The following is a 22,585-nucleotide window of genomic DNA, read 5'->3' as shown; positions in this document are numbered from 1 at the left end:
AGGCAGAAGAATCACTTGAACTCGAACCCAGGAGGTGGAGGTTGCAGTGGGCTGAGATCATGCCACTGCAGTCCAGCCTGGGCAACAGAGTGAGACTCTGTTTCCTCTAAGGGCTATTACGGTAAGAGTAACAAGGTAACTTATGGAATAATCTAAACATGGTCCAGCCAGAAAAAGGGAGAAAAGACTAGACGATCTCCAATTCTTCTTCCCAGCTGGATACCTTGAAACATAAACTTACCTATATAGGTTGTTCAAGTGTGTCTGCCTATTATCATGTACATATCTTTAAAGGGGAACACATGAAATAAAATATAATGTATATTTTAAAATATAAAATAACAAAAATAATTTTCCTCATATTTATCTTTTATGTCCAAGATCAGTTTGTTTGTTTGTTTGTTTTTCTTGAGACAGTTTTGCTCTTGTTGCCCAGTGCAATGGCATGATCTTGGCTCACTTTAACCTCCGCCTCCCAGATTCAAGTGATTCTCCTGCCACAGCCTCCCAAGCAGCTGGAATTACAGGCAAGCGCCACCATGCCCAGCTAATTTTGTACTTTTAGTAGAGACGGGGTTTCTCCATGTTAGTAAGGCTGGTCTCAAACTCCCAACTGCAGGTGATACACCTGCTTTGGCCTCCCAAAGTGCTGGAATTATAGGCATGAGCCACTGTACTGGGCCATATGTCCAAGATCAATTTTAAAGAAAAATTCTAAGCAACACAACACACCACAAATAGCACTTAAATTGGCATTTTAAGACCATAATAAATAATAAATTATACATTAATAATTTAATAAATTTTTTCCAAATGAAAAGCTGTTCACAGGCTAACCTCAAGTTTTAGTATACTTATATCATAGTAAAAAACAGCAATATACATACGGCATGATATGCAAATACTACTATATTGTCTAGTCTTTTTATACCTGCAATCTGTTGCTTTAGGAGGCAAAATATAAGGAAAAAGCAGTTCCGTAAGTTTCCTTAAATAGTGTAATTCATCTCTTCGACTTCTCAAAGCCACATGAAGCTCTGGACCATATTCTTCTAAAGCAGCTTGCTGTAAAAACTCTGTATTTTTTACTATAAATAGAGATTAAAGATAAATATTGAAACAAGTTAAGTGACATTAAATACTTTCGGTCATTTCCACTAACAATAGAAGAGCATGGGCTGGACATCTTGGCTCGCGCCTGCAATCCCAACACTTTGGGAGGCCAAGGTAGGCAAATCACTTGAGGCCAAGAGTTCAAGACCAGTCTGGCTAACATGGCGAAATCCCATCTCTACAAAAAATACAAAAATTATCCAGGTGTGGGGGCACATGATTGTAGTCTCAGCTACTCAGGAGGCTTAGGCAGAAGATTCACTTGAACCTGGGAGGCAGAGGTTGCAGTGAATGGAGATATATTTTTTTTTTAAAAAAAGCATGAAACCGAGTCATTCCTTTCCTAGCCTCTTTTCAACGTGCATTCTTTGAGAAGCCTATTTACTTTGAAATAAATTGATAAATGGACCCTTTGTAAACAGGAATTTAAACTCATGTCTCTACAAGTTATAAAATAATAGCAAATGATTAAGTGGAAAAAATTGGAGAAAACAACTTTCACAACTTCTAGCACACATAAGGCTTTTGTTACCAAATGCTGTATCTTCTTTATCCTCTCCAAAAGCAAAACCTATCCTACACAAAATTATTATTTTTTTTGAGACAAGGTCTCGCTGCATCACCCAGGCTGGAGTGCTGTGGTGCAATCTCAGCTCACTGCAGCCTCGACCTCAAGTGATCCTCCCACCTGAACCTCCAGAGTAGCAGGGCCCACAGGTACTCCTGTGCCCAGCTAATTTTGGTATTTTTTTGTAGAGATAGCGTTTTGTCATGTTGCCAGGCTGGTCTCAAACTGAACTGAAGCAATCTATTCACCTTAACCTCTCAAAGTGCTGGGACTATAGGCCTCAAAAGTCTTTTTTTTTTTTTTTTTTTTTGAGACGGAGTTTTGCTCTTGTCCCCCAGGCTGGAGTGCAATGGCATGATCTCAGTTCACTACAACCTCCACCTTCCAGGTCCAAACAATTCTCCTGCCTCGGCCTCCCGAGTAGCTGAGATTACAGGCATCTGCCATTACCTCCAGCTAATTTTTATATTTTTTGTAGAGAGGGGTTTCACCACTTTGGCCAGGCTAGTCTGAACTCCCGACCTCAGGTGATCCACCTGCCTTGGCCTCCCAAAGTGCTGGGATTCCAGGCATGAGGCACTGCGCCCAGCCTCAAAATTCTTTAACTGCATCTGCTTCACATCTATGTAACCTTTTAAAGCACTTACAGTATCAAAATATGCCCTCAGCCATCAGACAAAACAAACTCCCCCTAGCTAACTGAGAAACTCAAATTTAAAATACAACTAGGTTGTAGCTGGTAAGGTAGCACTTACATAGGCTGTGTTCTCAGAAAGATGCTGTGAAATTTTTTCCATAGGACCTCCCTTTCGACAATCAAGCAAAACCAGTTCCTGCTGTTGGATGCTAAGATAAACTGTGGCCAGAAACCCCAGCCCCTAGAAGCTATTTCAAAGAAACATCTGGCAGATTTCTGGTTTGGGGCCTGGAAACCAAACAATCAGAGGCTCACGTGAACCAAACAACCTAAGCTCACCTGTCCCAGCCAATCAGGATTCAGCTGTATCAACCAATCAGAATTCAGTTGCACTGACCAATCAAGATTTCAATCCTTCATCTGCATAAACAGGCCCGATTGGGAACCTGGGGAGGAACTTTTGCTATAAAACCAGGAACACTCTCTTTGTTCTCTGAAATGCACCTTTGTTTTACACTGAAGGCTATGTTTTCCTGGTTTGCAAACTGTCCCTGAAACAAAGTGTATACTCCCAAATTCCTTTTCAGAGAACTTGTGTTCACAGTAAAATGTGGCTTCACTGGTTAAGTTGTGGCTCTTCAGCCCAGAGCATAGGACATCAGAAATATAAAACTGTTTCAAGTAGAAGCCCATGAAAGGATAGATTTCTTAATAAACATTAACTGATAATAAAAGTTATGTTAACAAAGTTTTTTTTTAGGCCGGGTGTTAACTAATATTTTCAAGTGTAAAATTAATAGTATTGTCTCCTTTTTACAGACCTGAAAAGACTAAGTAGAAAGGCAAGTGATGCTTTTCCCTTTCTGCACTCTGTGTAGAGTTTTCACATCATGGAGTTTGTGTTGGGAATCTTAACCCTAACTCAATGGCATTTATTTTAGAACTATTTCCTTCTATTTTTATTGAAATAGAATGCAAGCATATTCATATACACAAAAAGGCATTATATGCATTCCAACAGTGTGAATACTGAAATGGAGCAGTAACTCCTCTTAGGAGCCTGCCAGGAACCCCAGCAGGAAAATAAAGGAAAACGTTTGAGTCCCTTTAAGGGAAATTGCAGGCACCTAGCTAACCCTACAACTAGCAATTAGGAGGGTGAGTGTGTGGCTCATACCTGTAATCCCAGCACTTTGGGAGGCTGAGGTGGGTGGATCGCCTGAGGTTAAGAGTTCAAGACCAGCCTGACCAACATGGAGAAACCCTGTCTCTACTGAAATACAAAATTAGCCTGGTGCGGTGGCATATGCCTGTAATCCCAGCTACTTGGGAGGCTGAGGTAGGAGAATCGCTTGAAACCAGGAGGTGGAGGTTGCAGTGAGCTGAGATTGCGCCACAGCACTCCAGCCTGGGCAACAAGAGCGAGACTCTGTCTCAAAAACAACAATAAAACGGCATTTGCTGAGCACCTTGTATATTCATGCACTGTGCCAGAACTGAGCATGTGACTGATTGGTTTCACAATGCAGCTCTTCTTGATTTAATTGCTTTAATTTTCCAGAAAAAAAAAGCGGGGGAGGGAGGCAAATAAACTGATAATTACATTTAACTTCAAATCTACCTATAGAATAATTTCTCAAAATGCTTTCTGATTAAAATAATTGATACTATGTGGGAGGGATAAATGGTTCCATGCTCAAATGAATTTGGAACGTGCTAGGTTGAAGTTAAAGCTATTTCACTACTGCAAAACTACCCAGAGCTTTTGGTGTGCTCCTACCTATGGGAATTTTTACAAGGGGAATACAACAGTAATTAACAAAAGATATGACCATAAAACCTCTTCTGGTCATATGGTCTTGTATGTAGAGTGGTATTCTGCAGAACATACTTTAGAAACCATTGACAAAAAAGAATACCAAATGTAAATACAAAGGAAATCTCAGTTTCACAAAGAACTTAGTGCATAGAAGTAGTTTTATTAAAAAGAAACATTTTAGAGCTTGATCTTAGAGCATGAAAAGTTTCAAATGAAGATTCCACTCACTCAATCAAAAAAGATCCTGCAGGATATGATAAAAAGAAAAGGAGGAAAGGAAGGAAGAAAGGAAGAAAAAACATTTAATGAACACTTGCTGTGTGCAAATCATGACCGTAAAAAGGACAGAACACACGTAAGAACCAGCAAATAGGTCGTCCTGGCTAAAGCATAATACCGAAGACTGGATCTAATATCTGACTAGATAGAAAAGGAATCAAATACACAATTTAGATGTTATGATAGTTATTAAATTTTTTTTTTAGTAGAACGACAACATGAGACTTGTCATATCACGAAAGTAAACTAGAGCAATGTATAGGATGGGCTAGAATAGGTCAAAACCATTGAAATTAAGGAGGAAGGGAGAGGAGAAATGAAAGATACCAGAGAGAAACAGATTATCATTCAAAAAACGATGAGAGTGTAAACAGTAAAGTTAACTTTTATTTTAATTTTCAAAGGTTCTCGAGTTTTCACACATTATTAGAAAACTACTGAAAGAGATTTCAGTTTAAAAGAATACTCTAACAGCAACTGTGAATATATAAGTTAATGAATTAGTACTCATAATTAGATATTTCAGGTAAAAAATGGTGTATAAAAACAAAATCACTCGAATTGTAGTAGAAAACTGTATTACCTTTCTGTCTGGCTTTAACTATCACTTCTATATGCTTCATTGCTGCTTTTAATAGTTTCTTGGTTATAATGGATGGAATATCCACCTAGAAAAATTCAACATTAAAACTTTTTAAATAATTATCACCAAGTTATAATGGCAGGTACACCACAATTATGATATTGCAATATATCTTAAAAATTAAGTATTATTCAGAATCTTTCAAAAATAACACTTTATATTGCATCATACTAAAACTGTAACATTACTTTTTTAACATCAGAACAGTAAATTAATCTTAATATGCATACCCTAAATACTAAACCTTTCCCACAAAATAATTATCTTTATTCCCAGCTTGTTTCTGTATGTGTTCTTTGTATTAAATGCACTCAAGGAAAACTCCAGTAATTTATTAACCCTTGATGCTGAAATTTGTAATTAGTAAGAAATTACTTGAAAATAAACTTCATTAAGCTTACAAGATAAATCCTGCTTTGTTTTTTTGGGTTGGACAGGTTCTCACTCCGGCTACCCAGGCTGGGGTACAGTGGCACCATCTCGGCTCACTGCAGTCTCCATCTCCCAGGCTCAATTAAATTGAGAAAAGGAGGATTCTCCCATCTCAGCCTCCCAAGTAGCTGGGAACACAGGAGAATGCCACCACACCCAGATAATTTTTTGTACTTTTTAGTAGAGATAGGGATTCACGACGTTGCCCAGGCTGGTCCCTGACACCTGGACTCAAGTACTCCACCTTAGTCTCCCAATAGTCTCCCAAAGCGCTGGGATTAAAGGCATTAGCCACCGTGCCCAGCATGAATCCTGGTTTTAAGATATATGGAGCCAGGTGCAGTGGCTCACGCCTGTAATCCCAACACTTTGGGAGGCCGAGACGGGCGGATCACGAGGTCAAGAGATCGAGACCATCCTGGCCAACATGGTGAAATCCCGTCTCTACTAAAAATATAAAAATTAGCTGGGCATGGTGGTATGCACCTGTAGTCCCAGCTACTCGGGAGGCTGAGGCAGGAGAATTTCTTGAACCTGGGAGGCAGAGGTTGCAGTGAGCCAAGATTGCGCCACTGCACTCCAGCCTGGCACCTGGCAATGGAGCAAGATTCTGTCTCAAAAAAAAAAAAAAAAAAAGATACATGGAAACACTCTATTTTAGAATAAAATTAAGTTTCATTATTACCCTCCAAGATTTTTCAACCTAAAGGCTAGAAGCTGCAGTGATCATAGGAGGTTAGTGAGGGAGGGCTGAGGGCTTATATGCACACACAGAAAACAAGAAAAAAGTTACTAAAAATAAATTATAAATAAATCACTAGAAAGCATATTTATTGAACTTCAACAGGCTTATCTTCCACTATAAAATTTAATACATTATATATTTCCTCTATCAAAGGAATGAGAAAATTCCATCACAATAACGTCAATTTTTGAATTCTTTTTAAATTCCACATTAAGGAAAGGAACAAAATCCCAGGGTGATAAATCTAGTAAGTATGATGGATCATAAACCCCCAAATTTAATGACTTGCTGATAAAACCCAGATCAAACGCATTCAGTAAGAGGGGATATTCTTGCTAGTATTGCTAGCCTCACTGAAAGTAACATCACTCTGCATTTGCCCTTGGCCACTTGGTACTCGCTTATAAATTACTCTCATATTTATCAAATAAGCAAGATGTTTTAGTTTTCAAACATTTTGTAAAGTCTTGTCTTCTGAGAATACTCAGTAAGATTTTTATTTGTTAAGTTCCACTTTAGGGAATTCAGGTCAGAATTAAAATGGTAAAATAATGGGTTTGTCACTAAACTTTGATTTTTAAAAAATTCTATACCCTAAATGATTCTTTGTTTTCATTATCCCCAAACTTCCAATTTACATTACACAGTCAACAAAAATCACAAACAGAACACTGTAGAAGTTGTAAGATCATCCAGGCCTAATTAATCTTTTGCCCATTAGCAACTGCTAACACTTTGACAAAGTTAATACCTTTCTATAAAATGAATATAATAATGACCCATTTACCTTCCAGGATAGTGATGCAGATAAAATAGGAAGAATTTATAGTATAATTCAGAAAATCGCAGAAAATATTTTGCAAATAATTTACCTGATAAAGGACGTATATCAATATAAAGAACTTTTACAACTCAGTAATAATAATAATTTTTAAAAACCCAGTTAAAATGCAGGTAAAGAATCTGAATGGACATTTCTTCAAAGAAGACCGACAGATGGCAAATAAGCATAAAAGTTGTTGAACATTACTGGCATCAGAGAAATGCAAATCCAAGCCACAGTGGAATACTATGTCACATCTACTAGGATGGTTAGAATAAAAGAGTGAGATAATAACTAGTTCTGGCAAGTACGTGGAGAAGTAAGAGATTCTCATATACTGCAGATGGGAATGTAAATGGTGAAGCCACTTTGGAAAATAGTCTGGCAGTTCATCAAAGTGTTAGATATAGAGTTACCATTTGATCCAGCAATTGTACTCCTATGTATATAACCAAGATGAGTGAAAATATATATCCAACAACAAAAAAAATCTGTACACAATTGCTAATAGGTATGTAATACACAAAAGGTGGAAACAATACAAATGTCCATCAACTGATGAATGGATAAAAAAAATGTAGTACATTCACACAATGGAATATCAGCCATAAAAAGAATGAAATATTGTTACATGCTACAACATAACATGGATAACTCTTGAGAACATTATGCTGAGTAAAAGAAACCAGTCACAAAAGGCCACATATTGTATGACACCATGTGTATAAAATGTCCAGAACAGATATACAAATCCATAGATATACAAAGCAGATTTGTGGTTGGCTATGAATGAAGGGATAGAATGGTTGGTGTTTATGGCCAGAGAGTACAGGTCTCTTTCTGGATGATAAAAATGTTCTAAAATTGACTATGAGGATGGTTGTACAACTGTGCATATGCTAAAAACCATCAAATCATACACTTTAAGTGGGTGAATTACATGATATATAAATTATAATCTCAATAAAACCATTCTTAAAATACAAATACATACATATAAAACACTCCAAGTATGAGGTACTATTAATTTGAATCCACCAAGCTATCCCAAAGCCTAACATATGTCTGGCACAGTGGTTCACACCTGCAATCCCAGTACTTTGGGAGACCAAAGTGGGTGAATCACTTGAAGTCAGGATTTCGAAACCAGCCTGGCCAACATGGTGAAACTCTGCCTCTACTAAAAATATAAAAATTAGCCGGGCGCACTGGCAGGCACCTGTAATCCTAGCTACTCTGGAAGCTGAGACAGGAGAATCACTTGAACCCGGGAGAGAGAGATTGCAGTGAGCCGAGATGGCACCACTGCACTCCAGCCTGTGTGACAAAGTGACACTCCATCTTAAAAAACAAACAAACACACTTTGGGAGGCCGAGGCGGGTGGATCACAAGGTCGAGAGATCGAGACCATCCTGGTCAACATGGTGAAACCCCGTCTCTACTAAAAATACAAAAAAATTAGCTGGGCATGGTGGTGCGTGCCTGTAATCCCAGCTACTCAGGAGGCTGGGGCAGGAGAATTGCTTGAACCCAGGAGGCGGAGGTTGCGGTGAGCCGAGATAGTGCCATTGCACTCCAGCCTGGGTAACAAGAGCGAAACTCCGTCTCAAAAAAAAAAAAAAACAAACAAACAAACAAACAAAAAGAGGCTGGGCATGGTGGCCCATACCTGTAATCCCAGCACTATGGGAGGCTAAGGCAGGTTGATCATCTAAAGTCAAGAGTTCCAGACCAGCCTGGCAAATATGGTGAAACTCAGTCTCTACTAAAAATACAAAAAATCTTAGCTGGGCAGTACTGGCACACACCAGTAATCCCAACTATTTGTAAGGCTGAGGCAGGAGAACTGCTTGAACCCAAAACGCAGAGGTTGCAGTGAGCCAAGATTTCTCCACTGCACTCCAGTCTGGGTGACAGAGTAAGACCCTGTCTCAAAAAAAAAAAAAAAAAAAGCCTAACATAGCAGAATTGTTCTATTAACTATTGTTTATTAGCTAATTGTAATATGGTAATCAAAATTAATTTGATAAATCAATTTTTACTTATTCCAAAGTATAACTTAAATGGTTTGACATCAAACCTGACAAAAACAAGCAATGGGAAAAGGAGTCCCTCTTTAAAAAACGGTGTTGGGAAAACTGGCTAGCCATGTGCAGAAAGCAGAAACTGGACCCCTTCCTGACACCTTACACTAAAATTAACTCCAGATGGATTAAACACTTAAGCAGAAGACCTAACACCATAAAAACCCTAGAAGAAAATCTAGGCAAGACCATACAGAACTTAGGCGTAGGCAAGGACTTCATGACCAAAACACCAAAAGCATTGGCAACAAAAGCCAAAATACACACATGGGACCTAATCAAACTCTACAGCTTCGGCACAGCAAAAGAAACAGTCATCAGAGTGAATCTGCAACCAACAGAATGGGAAAAAATTTTTGCAATCTAACCATCTGACAAAGGGCTGATATCCAGAATCTACAAAGAACTAAAACAGATTTACAAGAAAAAAACAAACAAGCCCATTCAAAAGTGGGCGAAGGATATGAACAGACACTTTACAAAAGAAGACATATATGAGGCCAACAAACATTTGAAAACATGCTCATCATGACTGGTCATTAGAGAAATGCAAATCAAAACTACATTGAGAGATCATCTCATGCCCATTAGAATGATGATCATTAAAAAAATCTGAAGACAACAGATGCTGGAGAAGATGTGGAGAAATAGGAACACTTTTACACTGTTGGTGGGAGTGTAAATTAGTTCAACCACTGTGGAAGACAGTGTGGCAATTCAATGACCTAGAAACAGAAATTCCATTTGACCCAGCAATCCCATTACTGGGTATATAGCCAAAGGATTATAAATTGTTCTACCATAAGGACACATGCACACAAATGTTCATTGCAGCACAGTTTACAACAGCAAAAACCAGGAACCAACCCAAATGCCCATCGATGATAGACTGGACAGGGAAAATGTGGCACATATACACCATGGAATATTATGCAGCCATCAAAAACGATGAGTTTGTGTCCTTTGTAGGGACATGGATGAACCTGGAAACCATCATTCTCAGCAAACTGACACAAGAACAGAAAATCAAACACCACATGTTCTCACTCATAGGCAGGTGTTGAACAATGAGAACACACGGACACAGGGAGGGGAGCATCACACACTGGGATCTCTCGGGGTGGGGGGGAAATATGGGAGGGACAGCAGGGGGTGGAGAGTTGGGGAGAGATGGGGAGAAATGCATGGGGAGAAATGCCAGATGTAGGTAATGGGGAGGAAGGCAGCAAATCACACTGCCATGTGTGTACCTAAGCAACAATCTTGCATGTTCTTCACATGTACCCCAAAACCTAAAATGCAATTTAAAAAAATGGTTTGTCATCAACTAATTGATATTTCTTACTAAATCTTTCATTCCACTTAAATATTATGAGACAATTATCCAAGACTTTTTAAAACAATGTGATTACTGTTTATCGACTATTTTCAAAAGTGATAAATGTTAAATACAATAGAAAAAGACAAATATAAAGAAGTGCATGGAAAAAAAACAAAATCAGCATCAGCTCACCATCACAATAAAAGTTAACAGTGATAAGGAGGTATATGTCCTTAATATATGTATTAACAAGCTTCAATATATGAACTTTGTTTTCAAAGTAGAAATATAACACATATTAGTTTCCAAACTATTCCACTTGATTGTTTCTTTTTTCTTTTGTATATTTGATTTTCCCCCCTTTTTATTTCCAACTTTTATGTTAGGGTCAGACAGTACATGTGTAGGCTCGTTAAATGAGCAAACTGCATGTCATGGGAGTTTGGTCTACAGATTATTTCATCATGCACGTAATGAGCACAGTACCCAGTATTTTTTTATCCTCATCTTCCTCCTACTCTCCACCCTCAGTAAGCCACTATGTCTATTGTTCCCTTCTTTATGTCCATGTGTACCCAATGTTTAGCTCCTAAATGAGAACCTCTAATATTTGATTTTCTGTTCCTGTGTTAATTCATTTAGGATAATGGCCTCCAGCAGCATCCATGTTGCTGCAAAGGAGAAGGTTTCATTCTTTTTTATGGCTGTGTGGTACTCTATGGTGTATATGTACAACATTTGCTTTATCCAGTCCACCACTGATGGGTATCTATGTTGATTTCATGTCTACAATTTATATTCATTTGAATTCTGTTCTAAGTTATTTTAGAAATCTCCTAACTGCTTTCCAGAATGGCTTAACTCATTTACTTTTCCACTAGCAGCATATACACATTCCCTTTACTTAACAATTTAAGATGAATATGTTCCCATGAAAACAAGTATTATTCTACAAAATGATTGTTCATGGTTGTATAGAATTCTGTAATTAGGATGTATTATATTTACTCTAACAATCTTAGTAGCCATTAATTTTTCTTTTCGGTTTTACTTATAAATTATACTGCAATAAATCTTTGAACATACCTTTTTATACATATCTTTGATTATCATAATTTTTTTTTGAAATGGAGTCTCACTCTGTAGCCCAGGCTGGAGTACAGTGGCATGATCTAAGCTCACTGCAACCTCCACATCCCAGGCTCAAGCAATTCTCCTGCCTCAGCTTCCCGAGTAGCTGGAATTACAGACACACAAACAGCTAATTTTTGTAATTTTTAGTAGAGATAGGGTTTCGACATGTTGGCCAGGCTGGTCTGAAACTCCTGACCTCAGGTGATCCACCCACCTGGGCTTCCCAAAGTGCTGGGATTACAGGCGTGAACCACCGCACCCAGTCAATTTTTTTGTATTTTTAGTAGAGACAAGGTTTCACCATGTTGGCCAGGCTGATCTCAAACTCCCGACCTAGAGTGATCTGCCCATCTCACCCACCCCAATTATAGGCGTGAGCCACCATGCATGGCCTGGAGTATAGACGTTTTTAAGTCTTAATAAAGATTACCAAACTGCCTTCAAATGTGAGAATTATACCAATTTGAATTTGAACTTGCTTTCCATACTTCACCAATACTAGATATTAACACTCTTTTTTACCTTTCCCAGTCTGATAAGTAAAAGAACAATATCTCATTAAAAAATTACATTTATTTGCCGTAAGACAACCTACTTTCAAGTATTCATTGGCCATTTTGTATCTTTTTTTGTGAACTACTATTTATGTTTTTTGCACATCTTTTCTACAGCAGTTGACTATACTGTTCATTTCTCAAATAGGTATAGAATCATTTAACAAGATTAATCTTTATTACTAGTGGAAGAGATTTTATATATATATGTGTGTGTGTGCGTGTGTGTGTGTCTGTGTGTGTGTGTGTCTGTGTGTGTTTTGAGAAAGGGTTTCACTCTGTCACCCAGGCTGGGTGGCACAATCTTGGCTCACTGAAACCTCTGTCTGCCTCCTGGGTTCAAGCAATTCTCCTGCCTTAGTCTCCTAAGTAACTGGGACTACAGGCACACACCACCATGCTTGGCTAATTTTGCTTGTATTTGTAGTAGAGATGGGGTTTCACCATGTTGGCCAGGCTGGTCTTGAACTCCTGACCTCAGGTGATCCGCCTGCCTCAGCCTCCCAAAGTGCTGGGATTAAGGCATGAGCCACTGCATCTGGCAAGATATTATATATTAATACATTGTCAATATAGTCAATTCTATTGAACTGACAAAGCAGTAGACAAGTGTGTCTAAGACAATGTTCTACAAATACATACAGGCAAAGATCCAAATATGCACAAAATATAGCTTGAAAAAAATATTTGTTTTGTTTTTTTGAGACAGAGTCTCCCTGTGTTGCCCAGGCTATAGTGCAATGGCGCAATCTTGGCTCACTGCAACCTCCACCTCCCAGGTTCAAGTAATTCTCCTGCCTCAGCCTCCCAAGTAGCTGGGATTACAGAAGCCCACCACCATGTCTAGCTAATTTTTTGTATTTTAGTATAGAGATGGGCTTTCGCCATGTTGGCCAGGCTGGTCTCAAACTCCTGACCTCAGTGATCCGCCCACCTCAGCCTCCCAAAGTGCTAGGATTATAGGCATGAGCCACCTTGCCCAGCCAAAAAAAATATTTAAAGTAGATCATAATCATTGCCGTTTACTCAATAAATTCATCTAACTGGGGCCAGGCATGGTGGCTCATGCCTGTAATTCCAGTACTTTGGGAGGCAATGGAGGGTGGATCACCTGAGATCAAGAGTTCAGGACCAGCCTGGGCAACATGGTGAAACCTTGTCTTTACTAAAAACACAAAATAAAATTAGCTGGGCATGGTGGCAGATGCCTGTAGTCCCATCTACTCAGGGAGGCTGAGGCAGGAGAACCACTTGAACCCAGGAGGCAGAGGTTGTAATGAGCCAAGATCGTGCCACTGCACTCTAGCCTGGGTGACAGAGGGAGACACCATCTCAAAAACAAAAAACATCTAACTGGAACATGACTTTTTTTCTATAGCTGTCTTTTCATTTCTAATTTCTATAAACCGGGAGATAGGAATTAAAATGAAAGAAAGCAAAACTGGGCCGGGTGCAGTGGCTCATGCCTGTAATCCCAACACTTTGGGAGGCTGAGGCAGGTGGATCACAAGGTCAAGAGATCAAGACCATCTTGGCCACCATGGTGAAATCCCATCTCTACTAAAAATACAAAAATTAGGTGGTGTGGTGGCATGGGTCTGTAATCCCAGCTACTCAAGAGGCTGAGGCAGGAGAATCCCTTGAACCAGGGAGACAGAGGTTGCAGTGAGCTGAGATCATGCCACTGCACTCCAGCCCAGGCAACAGAGCAAGACTCCATCAGAAAAGAAAAGAAAGGAAAGGAAAAGGAAAAGAAAAAGGAAAAGGAAAAGAAAAGAAAAGAGAAAAGAAAGCAAGCAAGCAAAACTGATCAATGGGCTGGGCACGGTGGCTCAAGCCTGTAATCCCAGCACTTTGGGAGGCCGAGGCGGGTGGATCACGAGGTCGAGAGATTGAGACCAACCTGGTCAACATGGTGAAACCCCGTCTCTACTAAAAATACAAAACATTAGCTGGGCATGGTGGCGCATGCCTGTAATCCCAGCTACTCAGGAGGCTGAGGCAGGAGAATTGCCTGAACCCAGGAGGTGGAGGTTGTGGTGAGCTGAGATCGCGCCATTGCACTCCAGCCTGGGTAACAAGAGTGAAACTCTGTCTCAAGAAAAACAAAAACAAAAACAAAAACAAAAACAAAAAAAAACTGAAACTGATCAATGGATCAAAAATTATTCACTAATTTTTTAACCTGAAAAAAATGAAGATAAAACAAACATAAATGGTATAGGAGAAAGTAAAAATTAAGATTTAAAATAATCTCCTACAAGATACACTTAGAAAGAGTAAGATCCAATATTTGATAATACAGGGCGACTATACATTTAAAAACAACTAAACGATTATAATTGGATTGTTTGTAACACAAAGATAAATGCTTGAGGGATGAACACCCCATTTTTCATGATGTGATTATTACTTACTACATGCCTGTATCAAAGTATCTCATGTACCCCATAAATATATATACTCACCATGTACCCACGAAAAATTGTTTTAAATCTCGTTCATTAATAATAAAGCCCCAAATCCCCAAATCTCTCATTAAAATATATACCTTGTGAATCCTTCTTATTAAGACAGATGCAAAAAACCGCAATGTTATTCTCAGTTCATCAACAAAGGATTCGTCATCTGTCACATCCCTTCAATAAGGAGAAAAACAAATATTCAGAAGTTCAGAGAAATACACAGTTTCACCTTCAAGAAAACAAGCGAAAAATTTCCTTTTTTCTGTTTACTTAACCTACTTTCCTTTTTCATTTACAAACAATATATTTCATTATAGAATAAAAGAAATGTACAAAAAAGAAAACAAACATCTACCATAATTCTAGCATCAAGACATAATCACCATTAACTAAATTGTAACATTTATTTCCTTGCACATATATGAGTACATAGTTTTATTTTTACAATACTGAGATCATGTTCTAAGCAACATCAAAGAAAGTTTAAAGTAAAACAATGAACAATTTAGGAGAAGCAATAGAATTAAATTAATACAAAATTTTTAAATAGTTTAAAATACGTAAATTCTGAAAGTTAAAATAAAGGTGTGCTCTATTTGAAAAAAAAATTAAAAGAAACTCAAACATTTTGTAAAACAGAAATTCTGACAACCTTCAGCTGAGGAGTTGCTTTCATTTTCCTGATGTTTTGAGGTCCCTAGAATTAAAACACTTCCCTAATCAAAGGCAAGAAAAGAAAGAATGATAATATCTTAAAACTTGAAAATGGTGCTAATTGTTAACTTTCTTGGCAGAATAGGAAAGATAATTGCATCAACCATGCCGCCCACTATTAACCCTAAAGAGGGGGATATTACAGCATCAATAGCTACCACTTAGAAGAAAATATATACTTTCACACTTAGAAATACAACCAACTTTTGTCTAAGTGTCATAACACAGAGATGCGAGAAGGTAAGGGAGTCTTCACAAAAGGATTCATTTCACAAAAGGCCTCACCATCAACTTTAATTAAATGGTAAATGCCAGACATTTAAGACAAATGTAAAAGATTAATTTACATAGCTTTTACATTTACATTTTTACACAGCTTTTACATGTCTTTTTACATTAACACAAATGTAAAAAAATAATTTACATAGCTTTTCAAGAAAATATGGCATAGAAACTGGATATTGCATTTGTCATAACACATTCTGGAAGAATTCAACTAGTAGCATTTTTTTTTTTTTTTTAATTAGAAAATTCAGCCAGGCGTGGTGGCTCACTTGAGGTCAGGAGTTTGAGTCCAGCCTGGGCAACATGACAAAATTCCATCTCTACTAAAAATACAAAAATTAGCCAGGCATGGTGGTACATGCCTGTAATCCTAGCTTCTTGGGAGGATGAGGTGGGAGGATCACTTGACCTGAGAGGTGAAGGTTGCAGTGAGCTGAGATCGTGCCACTGCACTCCAGTCCAGGCAGCAGAGCAAGACTCCATCTCACAAAAAAAAAAAAAAAAAAAAAAAAAAAAATTTCAAAATATACTTAATCAATATAAAATTGGGGCAGATGTCACTAAATGTCACATGTATAAGCCATAGAGATGCAAATGTTCAAATACATATACATATATATTAAACACATGATGCTTATTTAAGAAAATGTGTATTTATTAAATAAGTTGGATCTCTCTGATTCTAAAAATAAATTTCTTTCAAATCTATTTTCTGTATCTTCAAAAGTACAAGGCCCTTGTACATACGTGGCATACACCAAAAACAAAGGTACTCTGGGGCAAAAAAAAAAAAAAAACATTAATTCTCCGGGAAAACTATTGAAGTTCTCTTTCAATTTAATGAAATATGTGAATATAGATTCCCTTTCAAAAGGTACAATAATTTCAAATGTGAAAACTGAATACAAAATTATTAAATCACTACATCCAGGAGGGATAAGGAATTCTACAAGTTACTTTTGTCTCAAAATGCAGCCTAAGTTTTCTTCCTCTTTATTATCACTAAATTATTAATTAACTGATGCCTGTATCAGTGGTTCTTAACTAGGGCCAATTATGCCTTCCACGTCATATCTGGCTACCTCTGAAGACACTTTTATTGGTCAAAACTGGTGGCAGAGAGGTCTGCTACTACCTAATGGGAGAAGCCAAGGGTGCTGCTAATGATCACATAATGCACAGTACAGCCCCCACAACAAATAATTATTTTGCCTAAAATGTAAATAGTGACAAAGTTAAGAAATCCTGGTCTACACCAAAAACACATCATTAGCATGCTCAACTTAATAGTATTCACTGTATCAAAGAAAAAGATCTTATAAAAAGTACATACCTGTACCATGGATAAACAAAGTTTTCCAACACTAATTCAAGAACCTGCATAAAAATTATTTTTTAAAGAAACATTAATTAGTTTCTGGAAAATAAATGGTACTATTTGGTAATACATAACATTACCAAGAACCAATTTTATTATCACAAATAATGACAGTAGGCCAGGAGTGGTGGTCCACACCTGTAATCCCAGTACTTTGGGAGGTCAAAGCAGGTGTTCACTTGAGCTCATGAGTTTGAGACCAGCGTAGGTAACATGATGAAACCCTGTATCTACAAAAAATACAAGAATAAGCCGGGTTTAGTGGCATGCACCTGTAGTCCCAGCTATTTTGAGAGGCTGAGGCAGGAGGATCACTTGAGCCTGGGAGGCAGAGGTTGCAGTGAGTCGAGATGTTGCCACTGCACTCCAGCACGGGCGACAAGTGAGCCCTGTCACAAAAAAAAAAAAAAAAAAAAAAAACAAATAATGACAGTAAAATAAGGCTTTCACATGACAAAATGTATATTTCAACCTTATATGATTTTGAGGATCAAAGAGAACATATGAGAAAACACTTGGAAAACCATAAAAATTCCACAAATAGGAAAACTTATTATTAGAATAACATGCAAGTATTTCTAAATATTCTCATAATCAAACAAAAAGTTAAATAAATTGTTCCTGAGTCTGAAGCTTAACTGAACCAAAAGTGTGCTATGGAAAGAAGAAAAAGAGCAAGTTAGTCCTTTGCATTCCTAACTTTGTAAGTCAGTATTTTCAGAATACAATGAAGAAACAAGCAGCAAGATTTATGTAAGGGGTCAAAATTAGGTGTTATTAGGTACCTCTGAAGGAAGTATAGTGGCTAGAGGGGAACGTGAAGGGGTATTCTGGGATGCTGATAATGTTTTGTTTCCTGATCTGAATGCCAGTTACACAGATATGCTCACCTTGTGAAAATTTTACCTATACACTCAAAATCAGTACGTAAGCTAGAGGAATGAAAAAGTAACAAAATGAAATAAAACAAAACAAATCCTGGGTGTTATATCTTCCATTTCTTGGATTTGGGTGTAGCAGGATGTCATAATTTTTACAAGGAGTTGCAACATTGGGCAGTAACTTAAAAAAGCAGTAGGGAGGCCACAAAACGGCATATCTAATTTAATCCTTCCAAAATCAGATCACATACTTCTCTGGCAGCAGTAACAAAGGCTGTGAATTCTCTACTTTAAATATTAAGAGAACAATAATTTAGATTTTTTAGTACAAAAACTAAGCATTGTTTATATGAGTTGGGAAATGAAGATACATATAAACAGGGATAACAATGAATAGGATAGAGAGAAGAGACTAGAAAGAGTTATCATTAAACATTTGTTCTTCCTTTATTCCCCACATCCAATCAATCACCAAGTCCTACTGATTTTATATCCTAAGTAGTGCTCTTCTACAGCACCATTGCTTGGGTCCTCATTTTCTTACCCCTCATACTGCAGCAATGGCCTCTCACCGCCCTGCTTTCAAGCTCACTTCCCTCCATCCTAAATAGAGCTGCAGAAGTAACCTAAAACATGTATCTGACCACATCATCCTCTTTCACGAAATCCTCAATGTATCAAACCTGAATACATGAAAATAAGAAAGGTGAAACTGCACTGATTTCGAAGGGCAGCTGCTGGCATGCAGCAGCTGCATTACTTCCTTTTCACTCCCAGTGCACCCTATAAGTCTCATCTGAAAACTCAAGAAAATCACTGACTTGTAGGATCAATTAATCTAAACTCCATCAGCATAGCCCTTAAAGTCATTTGATAGTGTGATTTCTAAAGGGCCATATAAAATAGCGATTAAGAACTTAACCAGATCTGAGTTTCTGATTGAGTTCTACAATCAACCAAATATGAAACTTGAGAACATTATTAAAACCCTAAATTTCATTTACCTTTGGTAAAATTATCAATAATAGTACCCACTTCATAGGTTATATGTGGATTACATAAAATAATGCATGACCTTAGCACAGTGCCTAATATATAGTAAATATATCACTAAATATTAGCTACTAGAATATTGTTTCCTCATTGGCCACATCCTCCCTCACATTTTACTCTCCAGTTTGCTGAACCCTCTACCTTATTTCAAGCCTCTCTTTCCTTTTGAAAACTCTACCTAAATCCTGAAATACTCTTTCCCAAGTCTGGCAAATCTCTAGTTATCCGATCTGATTGTCCCTCTCAATAGTTATGTACTTCTCCTCTATATCAAGTCTATATATCTTAATTTTTTTTTGCCATTATTGCCTGCGTTAAGTTACATTGTGAATACCTGTTTATATGCCTGCCTTCGCTTCTAAAGTAGAAAGGGACCATATCTTATTTCACTTTTAATCACTACAGCCTAGCCCAGTTCCTACCTGTGAAACCTCAAAATATATTTTTAAATGTGAGAGCTAATATTTATTGAACATCAATATGTGACAGGTACTGGACCGAGAGTTTTATAAAAGTCTTTTCATTTTTTTATTTTTTTGAGACGGAGTTTCACTCTTGTTACCCAGGCTGGAGTGCAATGGCGCGATCTTGGCTCACCGCAACCTCCGCCTCCTGGGTTCAGGTAATTCTCCTGCCTCAGCCTCCTGAGTAGCTCGGATTACAGGCATGTGCCACCATGCCCAGCTACTTTTTTTTGTATTTTTAGTAGAGACGGGGTTTCACCATATTGACCAGGGCGGTCTCGATCTCTTGACCTCGTGATCCACCCGCCTCGGCCTCCCAAAGTGCTGGGATTACAGGCTTGAGCCACCGCGCCCGGCCCTAGTCTTTTCATTTTTATGAATGAATATCTGACATGTTAAAGACACAAATAATAGCTGTCAGAAGTTTTCTTCAACAGACCTCAACTTGGCACTCTCCAACAGAAATGTAAGTCACATATTAATTTTAAATTTTCCAGTAGCTACATGTTTTACAAAGTAAAAAGAAATAGGTGAAATTAATTTTACATTTCATTTAACCCAACATATCCAAAATGTTATCATTTCAACATGTAATCAGTATAAAAAATGAGATACTTTACATTCCGTTTTTCTGAGTCTTTTCTTACTAAATCTTCAAAATCCACTATATATTTCACACACAGAGCACATGTTAACTTGGACTAGCACACTTGCAGTGTTTATTAACAGCCACATGTGGCCAGTAACTACCGTATTAGACAGAATCTTATGTCAGGGTATCTTGAAGATGAAAATGGCCTTAGAGAAGAAAAGAAAAAAATGCCAATTTTAATGGGCTTTTATGCAGGATACAAAATAGGATAAAGAACAACTAAGTGGGAATTAGATGCCTACTGCTCTTCTTCAACTAATTAGCATCCAGTTTAATTCAATACACTTTGATCAGCTACCAAAAATATTCATGACCAATACTTGGTGCTAGGAACAAATGAGACCTCATTCCTTCCCTTCACGGACTTGAGTGTTTTGTCAAAACCACTGAGAAGACAAGTATCTAAAACACAGCTGGGCGTGGTGGCACATGCCTGTAATCCCAGCTACTAGGGAAGCTGAGGGAGAAGAATCGCTTAAACCTGGGAGGCAAAGGTTGCAATGAGCCAAGATCATGCCACTGCCCTCCAGCCTGGGCAACAAAAGCAAAACTCTGTCTCAAAAGATAAAATAAAAAATAAAACATGTTACCAAAAAGATACATATAAAATTTAACTATAATAAAGATATGAGAACATGCTTTCCATTCCAGTATTATGCAGAAGTAGTGAAAAATATCCCATTCCTTACTCTATACTTCAGTTAGGGTCAAAACTGGGGTCATAATTCAGTAAGATATATATCTATTTGCTCCTTGCAGTCCAGGGTTCCTTTTGGAATCACAAAATGATATTTCTACTGCCTTTATCATAAAGATTACTATCTTCATCTTTATGACTGTTTCAGGTAAAGCAGTGCTTCCCTGACTGTTTCAGGTAAAGCAGTACTTTCCTTAGCTAAAATGTATAAATTAAACATGAGATTCAAAAACATTTCTAGCTTACTATTCAAGTGGCTTAGTTTGCAATAATCAACTACCTAACCCAGAACTGATTTAGGTGATGTGTATTAATTTGTTCCATAATTAAATTATTTGGTAAAAAAATTCTGGAAAATTTTTCCACAGGCATTTAACAATTTCTGTTAATATTAAATCAGTTACCTCTGAGAGAGATGCATCAACTTTGGAAGAAATTTTCAGGTCTAGCCATGGCTGGTAGTTTTCAAGTAGCAAAGAAGGCCTAAAGAAAAATAAAAGAAAAATTATGCAACTAAATTACTTGAAATCCAAATGTAATTAGAAAGATCAACAAATAAAAAAATTTAACTTACCTATGTCGTTTACATTTCACTTTACCACAAACAGCACAGCTATGACCTTGAGGAAATAATTCCTGAAGTCCTAACTGCTAAAAAAGGAAAACAAGAGGTGGTGGAGAGAGCTATCTTTACATATTTCCAACCTTAAAGTTAAAATCAATTGTTATGTTCACTTAAAAAAAAATCTGTCTACATTTGGAAATGATAACTTGGCCAGGCACAGACAAGTGGCTCATACCTATAATCCTAGCAATCTGGGAGACCGAGGTGGGTGGATGACTTGAGCCCAGGAGTTTGAGAGCAGCCTGGGAAACATGGTAAAATCCTGTCTCTACAAAAAAAATACAAAAATTAGATGGGTATGGTGGCACATGCCTAGTCTCAGCTATCCAGGAGGCTGAGGTGGCAGGATCACCTGAGCTCAGGAGTTTGAGGCTGCAATAAGCAGCGATCCTGCCACTGCACTCTAGTCTGTGCAAATCTAGCCTGTCTCAAAAAAAGAAAGAAAGAGAAAAGAAACTGACACTCTACCTCAGAGGTATAATAAGAAAAAAACTATTTTTTCTTTCTCTAAAATCTTGAATTTAATGAAAAAGTTATGAGGTAACTACTATAGTTTCTGATAAAATACGGGGCACCACTTTCAGTTGTGTTTCCTCTGAGTAGAAATACCAACAAACCTGAGACAAGATACAACAACTTAAGGAATTATTAAGACTTAAAGATACCCCACTTGCCTTGGCCTCCTTGGGAGGCCAACACTTTGGCCTAACACTTTGGGAGGCCAAGGCAAGTGGGGTATCTTTAAGTCTTAATAATTCCTTAAGTTGAGGTAGTGCCTTGTCTCAGATTTGTTGGTATTTTGAAGGTTATGTAATCATAACACTTTAGGAGGCCAAGGCAAGTGGATCACCTGAGGTCAGGAGTTGGAGATCAGCCAAACTGGCGAAATGCCATCTCTATTAAAATTCAAAAATTAGCTGGGCATGGTGGTGTGTGCCTGTAATCCCAGTTACTTGGAAGACTGAGGCAGCAGCAATCACTTGAACTTGGGAGGCGGAGGATGCAGTGAGCCAAGATGGCACCATTGCAATGAGCCAAGATGGTGCCACTGCACTCTAGCCTGGGCAAAAGAGCAGGATTCTATCTCAGAAAAAAAGATACAACACTAAACCTTGATCTACAGACCAGAACCTTGCTTTACAGAGATAGATTCAACACATTACCACCCTTCTTTACATTTTAGAAATAAATTACTTTGGTTATGCAAACTGCCTAATT

At 37.8% G+C, this 22,585-nt stretch overlaps 1 protein-coding gene across 5 annotated transcripts in view; it reads right to left on the bottom strand.

Moving 5' to 3' along the window:
* Positions 1–22,585, bottom strand: part of SNX14 (sorting nexin 14) — a 99,775-nt gene that overhangs the window by 54,506 nt on the left and 22,684 nt on the right. For 3 of the 5 annotated variants that reach the window (XM_003922959.4, XM_039467665.2, XM_074397722.1), the window contains exons 3-8: positions 21,317–21,393; positions 21,147–21,225; positions 16,951–16,994; positions 14,705–14,792; positions 5,000–5,084; positions 932–1,088 (exon numbers count right to left, since the gene is read on the bottom strand). In XM_003922959.4, coding sequence (XP_003923008.2) covers positions 932–1,088; positions 5,000–5,084; positions 14,705–14,792; positions 16,951–16,994; positions 21,147–21,225; positions 21,317–21,393 — 530 coding nt within the window. The remainder of the gene's footprint in view (positions 1–931; positions 1,089–4,999; positions 5,085–14,704; positions 14,793–16,950; positions 16,995–21,146; positions 21,226–21,316; positions 21,394–22,585) is intronic. The other 2 variants (XM_039467664.2, XM_039467666.2) reach the window with 1 other exon arrangement.

This window comes from Saimiri boliviensis, chromosome 4, assembly GCF_048565385.1.
Source record: "Saimiri boliviensis isolate mSaiBol1 chromosome 4, mSaiBol1.pri, whole genome shotgun sequence".
Lineage (NCBI taxonomy): Eukaryota > Metazoa > Chordata > Mammalia > Primates > Cebidae > Saimiri > Saimiri boliviensis.
This window is presented reverse-complemented; position numbering and strand designations above follow the sequence as displayed.